The 16339-nt window shown below is 36.9% G+C and overlaps 1 protein-coding gene across 1 annotated transcript; it reads left to right on the top strand.

Annotated features, from left to right (window-relative positions):
• Nucleotides 1-2248: 2248 nt before the first annotated feature.
• SULT1C4 (sulfotransferase family 1C member 4) lies at nt 2249-12838 on the top strand. Its single transcript, XM_045445534.1, has 7 exons — nt 2249-2676; nt 5743-5868; nt 6447-6544; nt 6824-6950; nt 7168-7262; nt 10372-10552; nt 11501-12838. The coding sequence occupies exons 1-7, from the start codon at nt 2508-2510 to the stop codon at nt 11614-11616; spliced, it is 912 nt and encodes a 303-aa protein (XP_045301490.1). The 5' UTR covers nt 2249-2507; the 3' UTR covers nt 11617-12838.
• The last annotated feature ends 3501 nt before the right edge of the window (nt 12839-16339 follow it).

The following is a 16339-nucleotide window of genomic DNA, read 5'->3' as shown; positions in this document are numbered from 1 at the left end:
TTCTTGGGTTTATGTCTTAAGGAATTATCTGAGATTAAAGATTCCCTTCATCCTTACTTCACTTAGAGTTCATAACCAACCCCAATCTCTGGAGCTGGTTAAAGTAGCAAGTATCAATACAATTTATTTCAGTTTCATTTTTTTCCCTACTCACTTCTGGAACAGAGTTTTGCAAAGGGAATGGCTGAAAAGCAATTTAAATTGAAAATGGTGGAATGGAAACAAGTTATGGGTAAACCATAGATGTTTCTCAATCCCTGTATAGTCTGGATGTTCAAGTCCTGTTGATTATGATCTTATTGTTCCTTCTTCCTCCTGGGTTGGTTTGAAGGCTTGGATAACAAATGAGACATTTTTAATGAACTTAAGTTAAATATTGATTCAAGGAGTGAACACAATTTCAATTAAATTTTATTCAATATTTATTTAAATAAATTTAACTCACTTTCCAATAGTTGTGTTTTACAACAGTTTGCTGTACCAAAATACATTTTAGACATATTCTTTTTGCAAAAACATTTTTAAAAGAACCTGTTTAAGGAGAGTAACCAGCACTTTGACTTTTTCTAAGAAAAATATATTAGAAAGTCCAGTCATAATTTTTTCCAATGGATCACACTTGTGGCCTGAACACCTATTACAGTTTGCATCTGACATCCAAAGAATGCAATGAGAGTTGCAATCTCCTCTCCACACTAAGAAAGTAACAGTAACAGAGTAGAATAAGAAGGAGAAAGAGGAGGAGGAGGAGGAGGAGGAGGACGAAAGAAAAGGAGAAAGAGGAAGGGGAGGAGGGGAGGAGGGGGAGAGGAAGAGGGGGAAGGTTCAGGAAAGAATTGGAAGGGAAAAGGGCATAACTTTATCTTTGGTGCCCAATGTGTGCCAAGTCTGCAGGTCCACAGCTACTAGGACTTGGCACAGGATTCAAATGCAGGCAGTCTGACTTCTAAGGCCTACCAAATCCCCAGGCTTACTCCCCACAATAATGATGGCTCAGAGAACTCACTTCTTCAATTTTCTATTTAGGTTTACTCATTCTTTATCTCAAGAAATAATAGCATGCTAGGCACTAGGTGGCATAAGTGAGAAACAAGACAGAGCCCAGGCCCTGTTTTACATGCCTTTGAGTGTAGAATAAGAGATAGAAAATGTTAACAAGTAAATAAACAAGACTAAATTCTGATAACTGCTCTAAAGGAAAAAAAGTTGCCCCAAGCAAGGAAATAGGAGGGACCTACTTCAGATGACACTGAAACCTCATTTAGTATAAATTCAGGTAGAGTCTAAAGGGACTCATTATGGATAACCAAAGATACTCCAATCACTCAGGAACTTCCGGGAGTTTTTGAAACTCTGTTCAAGGAATCAGAGACAAATACCAAATATATTCTTTTTTTTTTTATTTTTTTTAATGTTTATTTATTTTTGAGACAGAGAGAGACAGAGCATGAATGGGGCAGGGGCAGAGAGAGAGGGAGACACAGAATCCGAAGCAGGCTCCAAGCTCTGAGCCATCAGCCCAGAGCCCGACGAGGGGCTCGAACTCACGGACCGCGAGATCGTGACCTGAGCTGAAGTCGGACGCTTAACCAACTGAGCCACCCAGGCTCCCCTATATATTCTTTATTATATCACAAGAGACAGGAAAATTAAGTGGGTGTCCTGTAATATTTAGCAGTTAAAAACTAAAAGGTATCTGGCCTTGTTTTAGAGGTGAAAAGAGGTTATGGTTGAAACAGGAGGAGAAAACCCAAGAAGGAACCAGAAATGGTTTCAAGGAAAAAGCAAGGAGTTTTCTGCATCTCTTTTGCTTTAAATGAGACGTGCATATTCTGATACTAACACTGTATAGCCTACAAAATGAAGAGAACCTTTTCTAATAGAGCATATTTTATTTTACTCTTAAAAATAACAACACTGACCCTTCCAGATATTTGTGCTGGGAGATTCAAATCTAGGACCTTCTTGCCAACAGCCCACAGAAATTTCCCTTCAGCCTTTCAGGGAAGTTATTCTATGTTGCTACCTCCATTCACTACCTCCGTTCTGTGAGCAAATTTCCTGCAACTTTTTAATTGCTTAACATTCACAGAAGAGACAACAAATGAATGTAAATTATTTTATGAACACAAATAAGAGAAACATAAACAACATGGCACTAACTCTTGTTAAACTGAGACAGAAGAACAGGACTGAACGTGAACATGACACAGCAGCCAGGATCTGGGAGGGCCTATGGCATTACGTCAGAGCCTGGATGGGAGGAGGGCTGGAGCTCATTAAGAAAAGGCCTGCGTACAAAGGCCTAAACAGTAGTGCCCTGTTTCCTGGAACTGGGGCTAGCAGGCCTGTAGCTGGTTTGCACATTAATTGCCAACCATCCCCAGGCTGTCCAGGTAGAACTTGCAGTCTGAGTCTTGCATTGCCTGTACAATAACAAGAATGCAGCTTTGTGCTGACTGAGCAGTAACATTTTATCTGGTACATTACTCTGATTTCTGATACTAATGGCCTTAAGTAAAATGGAGGATTTTAAATTTGATGGAAAAGAGCGCATACCTGTCAACTACGTGAAGGGGATAATGCAACCCATACCTACCTGTAACATCTGGGACCAGATCTGGAACTTCCAAGCCAAGTCTGATGATCTGCTTATTGCCACCTATCCTAAAGCAGGTAGGGGGTAGGGGAGAGGGGAAGGTGAAGAAGAGAGTTAGGAAGGTAAGTGGGGAAAGTACATTAATAATGAAATAAAGGAGTGGGAAATTGTTTACTGGACGGAGTGATATGGCTAAGATATATATCTTGTGGAAACTGAAACTACAGAAAAAAATATTAAAATGATGTACAAATTTTAAGAATTTAATTCTTCCTATGATGTACATATTTTTTTAATTTTTTTTTTTTTTTGAGAGTGAGACAGAGACAGTGTGAGCAGGGGAGGGGCAGAGAGAGAGGAAGACACAGAATCTGAAGCAGGCTCCAGGCTCTGTGCTGTCAGCACAGAGCCTGATGTGGGGCTCAAACTCACAAATGACGAGATCATGACCTAAGCCAAAGTCAGACACTTAACCCACTGAGCCACCCAGGTGCCCCTGATGTACATTTTTTTTACTTCCCCAGTAAAGAGTGAATGAAAGAGCTGAGAACTAAAGGGCTAGATTTATTGATTTGTTTGTTCCCAATGCAGGCCCTTACTGCAGATCCTGAAAAAAAAAGAAAAAACAAAACAAAACAAAAAAACTTCTTTGTGTGTGTGAGCTAAAAAGGGGATCCCAAGGCTTATTTGGGGAAGAGTTATGGGAGCGTTGGTCCTGCAATGCTGATTTCACCTCAGCAGCCCCCAGAAGCCCTCAAAATTCTCTCAGTTCAGGGTCTGAGAACTGTTTTGATTTCCATCTTCCATCATGGCATGTTGTGAACCTACTTCCTTGTTTCAGTAATTAGTTTAACAGAAGTTGCTATAAAAGTAAGAATACTTGAGCCCAGCCACTGTATCATAAAAATTTTAGGATGAGCAGGGAGAAATAGTTCTCTACAGATTTTTGTGCATATTACATATGTAGTAAAAATACACTATTTAATTCACAGCCAGATTGCATGTACATTTGCTCTTTGAAAAATCAAGTTACCTGTCAATAACCCCTCTTTCACATACACACACGCGCGCACACACACACACACACACACACACACACACACCAAGAAATCTAAACCTAAGCATTTTCTGAGATTTTATGTTCAAACCTCTCTTGAGTTTTATATCTAATGATCCTAATAAAAGACTACCAGCAGATGAGAGCCTTAGACTCCTAATTTTCTAATCTTACTCATCGTGAGCCTGTTCAGGATTAAACTTTCCTAAGTTTGTGAATGTAAAAGAATTCACTGGTAAGAATCACATGTCATAGTCTTAATTTTGTCCACAACTCTACTCGATCATCATTTCAGCATAATGTTTAATAGTTAATCTTTCTCCGCCTCCCAAATGTGAGCAGCAAGATTTGGTTTATTTAAGGTTTTCATGGGTTAGGATTAATGGGGCTTCAACAATCCAAATAACACACTAAATAAATAATATGCTTGCCAGCTAATGTAATATTTAATCATCACTAAAACCTTATCCATTAATAAAGGCTAAATTTATTGGAGGGAAGAATGAACAAGCATGGATGAAAAATATGGCTTACACCTAAATTTTTAAAAAAGTAATAAATACTCTGTGAATGAGCCAAGAGAAAAAATATATTATAAAATCACTGACCTCTAGAGGATGTATTGAGAAATTCCACTCATCCCCAAACCCCTAGCAACATGTGAGCCTGCCCCATTTTTAGCTGGCCCATGGCTATAAATTCAGAGTGACCACCTAAAACCAGTACAAATAGCTCTTTCTTTGACTAGATAGCTGAAGAAATATTGTTCTTTTATCCTGTAATAAAAGAGTTGGTGCCAGAAAATATTAGAGACCAACTCATCTACGATATAAAATGTAATTTTTTTCATTGTTTCCTAACCTATGCCCTTCCTGTAGAGCTAAAAGCACTAAATTGACAGTATGAGGAAAGGAGTCTATAGAGATCTGATTTCAGAGAAAATAGGAAGATTAGCCCAGATTCAGGATTCAGAGAACCATTCTCAAATTGTTCATCTTCCTGACATGGATTTGTCAGAATGTCTAGTACAACAGCTCTTTATCAAAGGATGAAGATTTAGTTGGTAGGCACTGTATCAGTCAGAATCAGACAGCACACAGAAACTAACTGGGCCTGGGAGACAAAGGGCCCTTCTTCCAGTGGCTTCTTGCATTTGAGACACTGGGCAGCAAAATGTGGTATGGCCTCTGCAAAATTTCTATCTGTTGAAGCTACCTTTCGGGAAGAATGACCTCTATCTCTCTTCCACGTTTCAATGCATTTCATCAGGGGAATCTAAATAATATTCAGAATCTTAGTGGCAAAGAAGTCTAGATAATGCACTTTTTAGCATTTCAGTCCCTGAGATAAGGGGAAAATTGAGAAATGGGTGAAAATTGATACTAAGTACCAATGATCAATATCCAGCCCAGATACTAATTATTCACTTGTTCATTCAGCCAACACATATTAAGTAGCTCCTCTGTAGCAGCCCCACTATGTGCTTGGGAAACGGTTTGAAAACCACATAGTGATTACTCTCCAGGAGATCATAATCAGGTGAGAAAGACCTTTCATTCTAGCTTTCTTATGAACAATGCAGCTATATCAATAAGATAACAATTCAAATTAATGGTTGTGACAGGCAAAAAAAAAAAATGAACTGCATAGTTATCAATATAGTGTCCACTCCAAATTGCAGCCTTTGTATAAAAATTCATATTGTGATAACATAAGACATAAATAAAAAATGATGTTTTCTGAATCCCACTATAAACCTAGCTTTAAAATTCAGAGAGGTATTCTAACAAATATGATCATATTTTAAGAAATGTAGTATACTAGAGGCGCCTGGGTGGCTCAGTCAGTTAAGCATCCAACTTTGGCTCAGGTCATGATCTCACAGTTTGTGAGTTCGAACCCCACATCGGGCTCTGTGCTGACAGTTCAGAGCCTGGATCCTGTTTCAGATCATGTGTCTCCCTCTCACTGCCCTTCCCCTACTTGTGCTCTGTCTCTCCCTGTCTCTCAAAAATAAATAAACATAATCTTTAAGAAATGTAGTATACTAAATGTCTGTGCATCTTCATCTTACATGTGGAATAAGGAACAACATGGACTCAGGAGATAGTGGACTTAATACAAAATGAAGGTGATGTTGACAAAAGTCAACGAGCACCTACTTACATACGATTTCCTTTCATCGAATGGATAGTCCCATCCATGAGATCTGGTGAGTATGGAATAGCAACACTTGACTATGATCCTAAATATACACTTAGGATTTTTTACTATCACATTCACAGGCATTCAAGCTGAAAAAAAAATCATAGAAAAGACATAAGAATTAATACAACCACTTCGAAAAACTAGAAAAAAATTAAATTCTAGGCATTCAAGCATTACTAATGAATTATGTGACTGTATTTTTTTAACTGTGTCTGGCCGTTGCTAAACTCCAGACATTTTCTAATGGAGTTACTGATTATACACAAGTTTTTATTCTCCATTAGAAATTAATTGTATTCCACAAAGTTGAGCCCAAGTGACATAATTTCATCATGGAAGCATTTGAATCTTTTAGGTTCTTATTTGTTTGGTTTCTTGTTTGTTATGGCTAAAGACTGTTTTAGCTTTAAAAAGTCATTCATAAGCTACACATATTATCTCATATCAGATCTACTGTTACAGTGCTCTCATAGTTGCCTTGAATTGTTCAACTGTTCCTAAAGTAGTAATAATGGAAGCAGTAAGATGTTGAAGCAAATAGAAAAAAAAATGGTGGTGAGTGATCAAAAATCAATTTTGCAGGTTTGGAACAAGCTAAGCAAATGCCCTCACCACGGACCCTGAAAACACATCTTCCCATCCAATTGCTGCCACCATCCTTCCTAGAGAAAAACTGTAAGGTAAAAACCAAAAGGAATTCACAGTTTACTCCTTAAAACAACCCTAGAGTGGTCTTTAATTTCCTCTTAAGGCACTTCACTTGTTAAGAAGAGAGAGTCCATCTCTTCACAATAATCAATATGCAAATTGATTTGAGTCTTTTTCAAGTCCCACAAAAGTCAAAATCATAAGAATGCAGCATCAGAAAATCTCATCTGTATGGAATGTACCCACTTGAACATAATTTGTATGAGCAATAACCAAATATAAGTCTAATCCTATTTTTGCTACTTTCCTAGATAATCTATGTAGCAAGAAATCCAAAGGACAATATGGTGTCTTATTACCATTTCCAAAGAATGAATAAAGCTCTTCCTGCTCCAGGAACCTGGGAAGAGTATTTTGAGAGTTTTCTGGCTGGGAAAGGTAAGAGAATTCAGTTTGTTTCTTTTCTGCCTCAAAATTCTCAAACACTCTAAAAAGAAAAAATCATTTCCTTAGAATATCTGGGCCTCTGCCTGCTTTACTGTGAAGAAATCATCACTATGATACTCTCCCTTTCTTTAGGAAATCTCCTTTCAGTGGAATATTTGTTTGTTGGGCTTCTGTGATTCATTACCCTGTTCTTCATCCCTCCTTGCAGTGTGCTGGGGATCATGGCATGACCATGTGAAAGGATGGTGGAAAGCCAAAGATCAACACCGCATTGTCTACCTCTTCTATGAGGACCTGAAGAAGGTGAGGGGCAGTGCCATATAAAATGTTCCCATTGGACCATAAGACATTTAAGTCATAATGTATGGACCCTACTGGGGACTCATAGATTGAAACAGGGAATAGAAAATGCTGCATTTCATTGGTTACTGCTGTCCATGAATCAAAGAACACATGGGATATCAGGAGTTTATGTATCACATAGTTTCATCTACAATTTCCTGGTGCTCTGGGGTATAGTACACTGTTTCCATATAGGCAAAATGCAAGCGATACCTTTATTTTCCTCTTTCATAGCTATTTTAAAATTCCATTTAGAAAGAAAAACATTTCCTAGCACATTTTGTGTTTTTTCATTAGTACTTGAGAAACATCATAATTTCGAGAAATGGGTTAAGAATTTAGGGTGTAATGGAAAATACTAATGATTTAGATTCAAAATTCTTGAATTCAAATTGTGGCTTTACCTACTGGCAATTATTCTTGGTAAGGACACTTAACATCTTAGAGATTTACTTAGTTTCCCTAAATGCAAACACTAGATAGTAATGTATACTCTTCCAAGATCTACTGTGAGGACTAAATAAGATGAGGTTCATGGGAGTTTACTCCCATGGGTATATTATAATTTACCCAATACTATCTATGACTTAACTAAATACAGGGATCTATGAAAATTAGAGTCTCTGTTCTTCAATTATCACTGAAAGCCTTGCTACTCAAAAGGTGTTTCACAGACTAGCTGCATGGGGCTCTCAGACCCCACATCAAGCCTACTAAGTCAGAATGTGCACCTTATAAGATACCTTATAAAATGCCTAGGGGATTTGTGGGCACATTAGCTTAGATGTATGTCTCCTGGGTTCAGTCACTGCTGGGCCTCATCTAGCTGTTTCTACAGAATATCAAAAGAGCAAAACAGAATCATTTTTCTATTTTTTTAGTCAAGATACAATAGACAATTAACATTATATTATTTTCAGGTGTACAACATGATTTAATATTTGTATATGTTTTGACATGAGCACCACAATAAGTCCAGTTAACATCTATCACCACAGACAGAGAATTTTTTTCTTGTGATAAGAATTTTTAAGATCTATTTTCTTGGCAACTTTCAAATAGACAACATTGTATTATTAACTATAGTCACCATGCTACACATTACATACCCAGGACTTATTTTATAACTAGAAGTTTGTAACTTTTGTCTCCCTTCATCCATTTGCCCATCCTACTCTCTATCTCTGGCAACATCAATCTGTTCTCTGTATCTATAAGTTTGGTGGTTGTTGTTTAGATTCCACTCTACAGTTTCTTCAAACAGAAAAGGTCAGATATGCGCCCTATTTTAGTGCAGAGAGTTCTCTACAGAATTCTACATTTAGATATTCAGTTAAGAAATATTATGGCAGGGAATCGTATAAGGGAAATGTTTGCTCTTTCATGAATAGATACGACAAACTGAGGAAGCCATAGAAGGAAGGAATACTCTGCTGTTAAACACAGAGTAGGAAAACTCCATGTAGGTGATGCTTGTCCACATGATATCAAATGTATCATTACAGGGTAAAAATAAGAATATATCATCAGGAATGATGCCCTTTTAATGGGGTATATCCTAATGTATTATGATGCCAGGAAGAAACTTTATTGAACAGGTAGTCTAACCTTAGAATCCCTAGAGCCCTTTTAAATATTTCTGTGATCATGTTCTGGAATGTCCCCTAACTAGTCACTCAAAGCTCAATATTCTCTGCACTCTTTTTTTTTTTCTGGTGTAATTTCTCTTAGCTTTTCTTTTTTTTTCCTCTTTTTTAAAAATATTATTCAAATCCAAGTTAGTTAACATAAACTAATAATGGTTTCAGGAACAGAATTTAGTGATTCATCACTTACATATAACACCCAGTGCTCATACCAACAAGTGCCCTCCTTAATGCCCATCACCCATTTAGTCCATCTCCCCACCCAACACCACATCAGCAACCCTCAGTTTGTTCTCTGTGTTTAAGAGCCTTTTATGGTTTGCCTCCCTCTCTGTTTTTTCTCATTTTTCCTTCCCTTCCCCTATGTTCATCTGTTGTTTCTTAAATTCCACATATGAGTGAAATCATATGATTTTTATCTTTCTCTGACTTATTCTCTTAGCATAATACATTCTAGTTCCATCCACATTGTTGCAAATGGCAAGATTTCGTTCTTTTTGATTACTGAGTAGTATTCCATTGTATATATATTCCATATCTTCTTTATCCATTCATCAGTCGATGGACACTTGGGCTCTTTCCATAATTTGGCTATTGTTGATAGTGCTGGTATAAACGTCGGGGATTCCTAGTCTATCTGAAGCCAATTAATTAAGCACTTTTGACATCCAAACTTTTAAAGCAGAAGACACAGATGTCAGGCTGTGCCTTTCTACTTTCTTTCCCCTGCCACTCCTCCTAGAGATAGGGACTTCCCACAGCCACAGCTCCCTAGGGTGGTGTGTCCCTCTGATGAGGAAACATTGGAACTCTCAGGAGCACATAAACATCTGGACATGCTGGGTAATAGAGTTACTAGTCATGGGTGTCTCTTGGGCACTTCATGGGTGCAAAATAGTCCTCTCCCATTCTCCTGCCACCACTTACTTCCACCACTGAAATGGTCTGGGAACATTTCTATCAATGAAACAGGAGACAGCCTCCTTAAATTGTCTTACCCTATGCTTCCACAATACCTTTGCTCTTATCACCAGTCTATGGACTCTCCTTGTTGGATATTTAATTGACCAAGATCCCCACCCCCCGAGATAACTGACTTGCATGGGACACTTGGGCATAACTCTTAGTGAAACACTCTCCCTGCACTGCATGTCACTGTATGCTAAATGTTTCACTAACACTTCAGTTTTTGCTCCTATGTTAGAGCAAGAAAAGCTTAATAATTCCAGTTAATAAAAAAGAGAATATTATGGACCATCATGTTAAAATGAGTCATTTATGGATAGTTGAGCATTTGTGATATAAGATTTTTTAATTTTATCTCATGGCATGTTACTGATTACTGTTATTAATTCATTTCAGTATTCTTATTAAACCAATTGTTTTATATCAAATCTTCACTTTTCTTTCAACTCTCATCATAGAATCCAAAGCAGGAAATTCAGAAGCTGGCAGAATTTATTGGAAAAAACCTAGATCATGAAGTTCTAGATAAAATTCTCCATCACACTTCATTTGATGTTATGAAGCAGAATTCAATGGCAAACTATTCATCAATTCCTACTGAAATCATGAACCACTCTGTTTCTCCATTCATGAGAAAAGGTTTTTATATTTTATTTTGATCATAATCTTAAAAGTGTTGGGCAACCTTTCACAGCCTTGGGGGAATTTTCTTTCCTGTGGCTAAGAAAAAAAAAGCTCTATAACAAATGATTCTGGGATTCTTAGGAAACCACAAATGAAATGAAAACAATGTTCAGATAATTGAAGAGTAAGGTGTGGTGTCTAAATCCCACCCCCTTTCCCCCCCCAACTCTTCAGAGATCTTACTGATAAGGTGAAAACACACAGAATTAAATGAGATAAGGCAAAGAATCCATTTTATAATGGATTTACAAGGGCTTTATGCTATCAGTTAGATTTAATTCATTCCAAAATACTTACTGAGTGGCTACTATGTGCCTGGCATTGTTCTAGGTAATGTCTAGAGCAGTGAAAAAAATCACAAAATTGTCTCCCCTCATGAACATTATATTCTAGCCACAAATAAAATAAGCAAGAAGAATACACAGGGTAATAGATGATGGTAAGCACTACAGGGGGAAAAGGCAATCTGTGAAAAGGTGACAGGAGTTGCAATTGGAGAATTTGGGGGATTTTTTTTTTGTTTTTTTCCTCAGAACTATACGTTGAATTCTCTGACATACAAGCCCTTCCTGGTAGGTCTATGCAATGAAAGCTATAGGCATAAGCACCTACCACACTTTGACGTGCAAAGAGGACAGGAGAAAAAGACAAGAAATCCCTCCATGCCTGCTGTTTTAATTATTGTAGTTTCATTTCCCCCATTAATGTGACTCAGTGGGTAATGGACTCTCCTGTTACCAGATCAGATAAGAAATTCTTCTTCCCTTCAGAATGAAATTGACAGGTTAGCAACAGAAATGTTTTGTTCAATATTGCTTCCCAGGACGGTAGAACAGAAATATTCACACAGAAAAGGGAAAATAGAGAAATACAAATTGACTCTCTCCCACATGACTGTTTCAGGGACAGTTGGAGACTGGAAAAATCACTTTACTGTGGCTCAGAATGAGAGATTTGATGAAGACTACAAGAAGAAAATGGCTGATTCCAGTCTAACTTTCCACTTCCAATTCTCATAAAAAAGAAAACAAAAATTTTTTTAGTTTATTACCTAATTTATTGGGTAATAATTAAATTTTGTTGCTCAGATCACATAATATTGGATTAGGTTCTCAGACTAGTTGTTTATTGTGTTTGCTTTTGTTCACTCTAAAAAAGTGGGGATAAAGCTAACAGAGATTGGGGACAAGGTGGAGAGTGTGAGGAGAATGGCAGTGTGGAAGGAATGAGGTTCAATCATCACTAGTTAAAATCCTGGCATCATTGCTAATTATCATTATGTTTAAGTTTTCTACAGATCATGTGTTTGTTAACATTAAAAATTCTTCATTCCTTATATAAGAAAACACTAAAATTTTCAGAGTAAGTGTTCTTTCAGACTAACTTCTCAACACAGCACTAAAGTATGTAGATAGTGACTATTTCTCCCAGAAAGTAATTGGTAGCCAAGTAACCATCGTGTAACTCTGTTTCCCCATGAAACTTTCCAATTCACTTCAGTGTTCTTTCTATAATACATCTATTCCTATCAATTACCACATCCTATATACTTAACTCTCTCTCTCTCACCTCAGCCAGTGCTATGATTCAGTCTTGGAGTCATATCTTGATTTGCCTCCTTCCAGTGAATCCATAATCATATGCTAATCCACCAACAATATCTCAGTTTTTCTTGTATGAAGTCTCAATTCTATAGCCACCCTTCTGGTTCAGAAACCTTTTACCCATACTAGTGTAAGCTTCCTAACTAATTTCTCTCTTCCTCGCAAATCTATTAGGGTTACTTTCCTAAAACAGGATTGTGATTGTATTTTTCCTTAGCTCTAAATAATACTTCAATGACGCTGAATTTACAGTGGCTGAAAGATAAATCCCATGCTTTTTAACCATCAATTCATAGGCAGCTATAAACATATGATATGGTTAATCTCATCTTCCAAACCACTTTTCTAGCTTAATTTCATCTTCTAAACCATCTCCTTACTTCAGCAAATTAGCTACTCACTGAGCCCTGATATCTTGCAGGTTCCTACCCTACTAGTTTTATTTTCACCTTGCCTCTATCTGAAAACATATTCTACCTATCCAAAACATATAACATGCTTCAATAACCAAGGCAAGTGGTTCATTCCTTCTGCAAATACTGAAAACTGAAGAGATCATTTGTTCTTCTGAAGTTCTCTACACTTAGTATAATTCTTTTGTGATTAAGATTAAAGTATATTACATCTCTTATATGTATATATTGTCTTTCTTGTGCTTATTAAAATTTTCGCTTATTTATTTTTTTCCAAGATAGAAACATTGCTATATACTTCATTGCATCAAACAAAATAGGACAAGCATGAAAATAAGTAACTGAAAGAATATGTCTGTCAAGGAAATTCAAAACAGCTAACTTTTTATATAGTAGTGCCTAAATTTATATTTTAAGTAGTACCTATAAAAGTTATCATCTTTAACTGCTGTCCAATATACTAGCTACAAGTGCCTATTTGAATTAATTAAAAATAGATAAAATCTAGTTCCTCATTTCCACCAGTTAAGTTTCAAATGCTCACTAGCCACACATACGTAGTAGCTATTACTTGGACATTAGAAAATATTTCTATCATCCAGAAAAGTTGTATTGGATAAGACATTTTATTTTTATAACAATCTTTTGAATGTGGCAGTATTATCCCACAGAGAAAACTAAAACTAAAGTTCAGAGATATTAGTTAAGTTACTCAAATAAGAAATGTTGGAATTTACTTTCAAACACAGCTCCAATGGTTCCAAAACCCGCATTTTTAACTGTTCAAAATAGAGTCTCTCCCTTCCTGTTCTTACCACAGTCCCATCACAGGTTCATAATGATCACTGCTAACTAAAGGATGCCCAACCCAGACCCAGACCTAAAAATAACCAGACTGTCAAGATGTCAGCCATTCCCCACCATGATCAAGTGAAGCTTAACAATAGTCTATTGAATATCTAAAATATTCCCACTGTCCGCATGCTCTGAAGTAGACAGAGTCCTAAGCCAACAATAGCTTCCCACTTGGCACCCCTAACATCTGTCCAGTCTGAAATATGTTTTTTTATACCTTTATATCTCTAAAGTTCTCCCTGAAATTGGTTACAATACCTGCAGGCTCTTATCTGAATGCAGTGCTTTCTGTGACTATGTTCAGTTCTCCCCCACATACCACCACTACCCCCAAGACACCAAAATCCATGCTCTGCCCTGCTGCCTCACAAAGATAACTCAGAGGAAGGGGGCATGTGCTCAGCCCATGGCTCTTGGACTTTTGACCTTGCACTCAAGTTGCTACCTCTTACCTTCCTCTCCCCTTCAGTATTTCAAAACCATTGATTAGCATATTATATTCTAGATCTAGTCAAAATTGTTTCCATTTTAGCAGAAAATTGCAATAATGTATTTAGTCTTTGTAATCCTTCTGATACATAGAATCTATCAAATACAGAGTGCACATTCTATGTTTTATCATATGTGAGCAATAACCTTTAACTCCTATGGAAGAAGTCTAGGTTTGAATCAAGAAAATTAAGAAAGCTTGATTTGGTATGAAATGTATTTATTTTTAAAATTATATTTCTATTGATACTTTACTAATAGACAGGAGCCAAGTAGCATTATGGTTCATTCACACCAAATTGTCTCTAACATTGCTAAGAATATATGTTCTTTTTAATGTTTTATATAGAATCATAATACTGATTTTTTGCACTATTTTACTTCTTGCATCTCTATACATGCACTTTGATTTTCCTTACTATTTTCTTTTTTAATGTTTTATTTATTTTTGAGATAGAGAGTGTAGGTGGGGGACAGGAAGAGAGAGAGGAGGAACAGAGGATCCAAAGCAGGGTCTGCACTGACAGACTGACAGCAGTGAGCCCAATGTGGAGCTCAAACTCATGAACCATGAGATCATGACCTAAGCTGAAGTCAGACACTAAACCAACTGACCCACTCAGGAACCCCAAAAATTCCCCAATAAAACAGGAAATAAGAAAGTAAATGGTTTCTGACTCCCCAGACTAGAGCACTAATGACAAAAGTAAATGCCACAGTTCACCACAGCACCAGAGAGACTACAATATGAAAGATACCAACGTGAGCAAGAGATTACAAGTTCTTAAGAAAAAAAACTTAACTGAGAAGGTATACAAGAAGATCAAAGAAGTCACACCGCAAAAAGGCTTGAGAGGTCCTCAGAGTTTCTAGCTAGGCTGATTGACAGTGGTCTTCCCTTATACAAAGCAAATATGTAAAGACTGGAAAAAGTGACTATTTTTTTTCAAATGCCCAAATCACAACATGAGGTCATAAGGCATAAAAAGAAACAGAGAAACATAGCCAATCAAAAAAACAAAATATATCTCCAGAAATAAGTCCTAAACAAACAGATATCTATGAATTATTTGACAAAGATCCAAAATAATCATCTTAAATATGCTCAATAAGGTTAAAAAAAAAAAAGAACACAGGAAGCTAACTAAATAAAATCAGGAAAATAATGCATGAATAAAATAAGAATATCAACAAAGAGGAACTACAAAAAAAAGAAGAAGAACTTGGGGCACCTGGGTGGCTCAGTCAGGTAAGCATCCAACTCTTGATTTTGGCTCAGGTTATGATCCCAGGGTCATGGGCCCAAGTCCCATGTCAGGCTCCATGCTGGCTATGGAGACTTCTCAGGACATTCATTCTCTCTCTCTCTCTCTCTCTCTCTTTTCTCTCTCTTTTCTCTCTCTCTCTCTCTCTGTATCTCTCCCTCCCTCTCTATGCCTCTCTCCCTCAATTTCTCTCTCTCTCTCTCTCAAAATGAAAAGAAAAGAACTTAACAAATTCTGGAGCTAAAGAATACAATAACCAGATTGAAAATTTCCTAGAGGTATTAAACAAGAGACTTGATTAAACAGAAGAAAGAATCCGTGAACATGGAGAAAATGAGTCAGAAAGGCAAAAAGAAGAAAGTATGAAGAAAATCAAAAAGAGCCTAAGGGACTCATGAGAGACCATCAAAAACAATGTGGAAGTCCCAGAAGAATAGAGAAAAGGGCAGAAAGATTATTTCAAAAAAGAACAGGTGAAAAATTCCCAAATCTGAGGAAAGTAATGTAAAGAGAAATTCAAGAATCTCAACAAATTGCCAATACACATTATTATCAAACTGTAAAAATTACAAAGAGAGAATTTTAACAGTAGGAGGAGAATAGCAACTCATCACATACAATAAGAAAAAGCATTTTAAGATTATCAATTAATTTCTCAACAGAAAACTTATAGGCCAGAAGACAAGGATCACACACACACACACACACACACACACAAATTCAGGTGATATATTTCAGAAAGTGTGGAAAGAAAACAAACTGCCAACTAAGAATACTGTATCTTGCAAAAACTTACCTTAAAAAATGAAGGAGAGAAGGACCCTGGGAAGATAGCAGAGTAGAAAGCACCAGAAATCTGTGTCCCCCACCTAGACAACAAGTGCACCTTCAAAATACCCATGATATAACCATTTTGGAACTCTGGAGTCCATTGAAGACCTGTAAATTCAAAGGAAAGGCTTGAACTGTAACTTGCCATTAAGTTGAGCCAATTTCAGCCCTTAGAACAATAGTAGCTCCCATAAGCTGCTGCCAGCACCATGGCAAGCAACTATACACATGTTCCTGAAACAAACTACACACAGTTTTTTGGCGGAGCCAAAGTGGGCAAAAAGG

This window comes from Leopardus geoffroyi, chromosome A3 (genome assembly GCF_018350155.1).
Source record: "Leopardus geoffroyi isolate Oge1 chromosome A3, O.geoffroyi_Oge1_pat1.0, whole genome shotgun sequence".
Taxonomy (NCBI): Eukaryota; Metazoa; Chordata; class Mammalia; order Carnivora; family Felidae; genus Leopardus; species Leopardus geoffroyi.
Note: the sequence above shows the minus strand (reverse complement) of the source record. Positions and strands in the feature narration are given on the sequence as shown.

What these genes read in the sequence shown, in the direction of transcription:
- SULT1C4 (XM_045445534.1), top strand. Translation starts at nt 2,508, where the DNA reads ATGGCCTTAAGTAAAATGGAGGATTTTAAATTTGATGGAAAAGAGCGC. An exon ending in TGCCACCTATCCTAAAGCAG is followed by an intron (nt 2,677 to 5,742) that starts GTAGGGGGTAGG and finishes ATGTGGAATAAG; the next exon opens with GAACAACATGGACTCAGGAG. An exon ending in TCTATGAGGACCTGAAGAAG is followed by an intron (nt 7,263 to 10,371) that starts GTGAGGGGCAGT and finishes CTCTCATCATAG; the next exon opens with AATCCAAAGCAGGAAATTCA.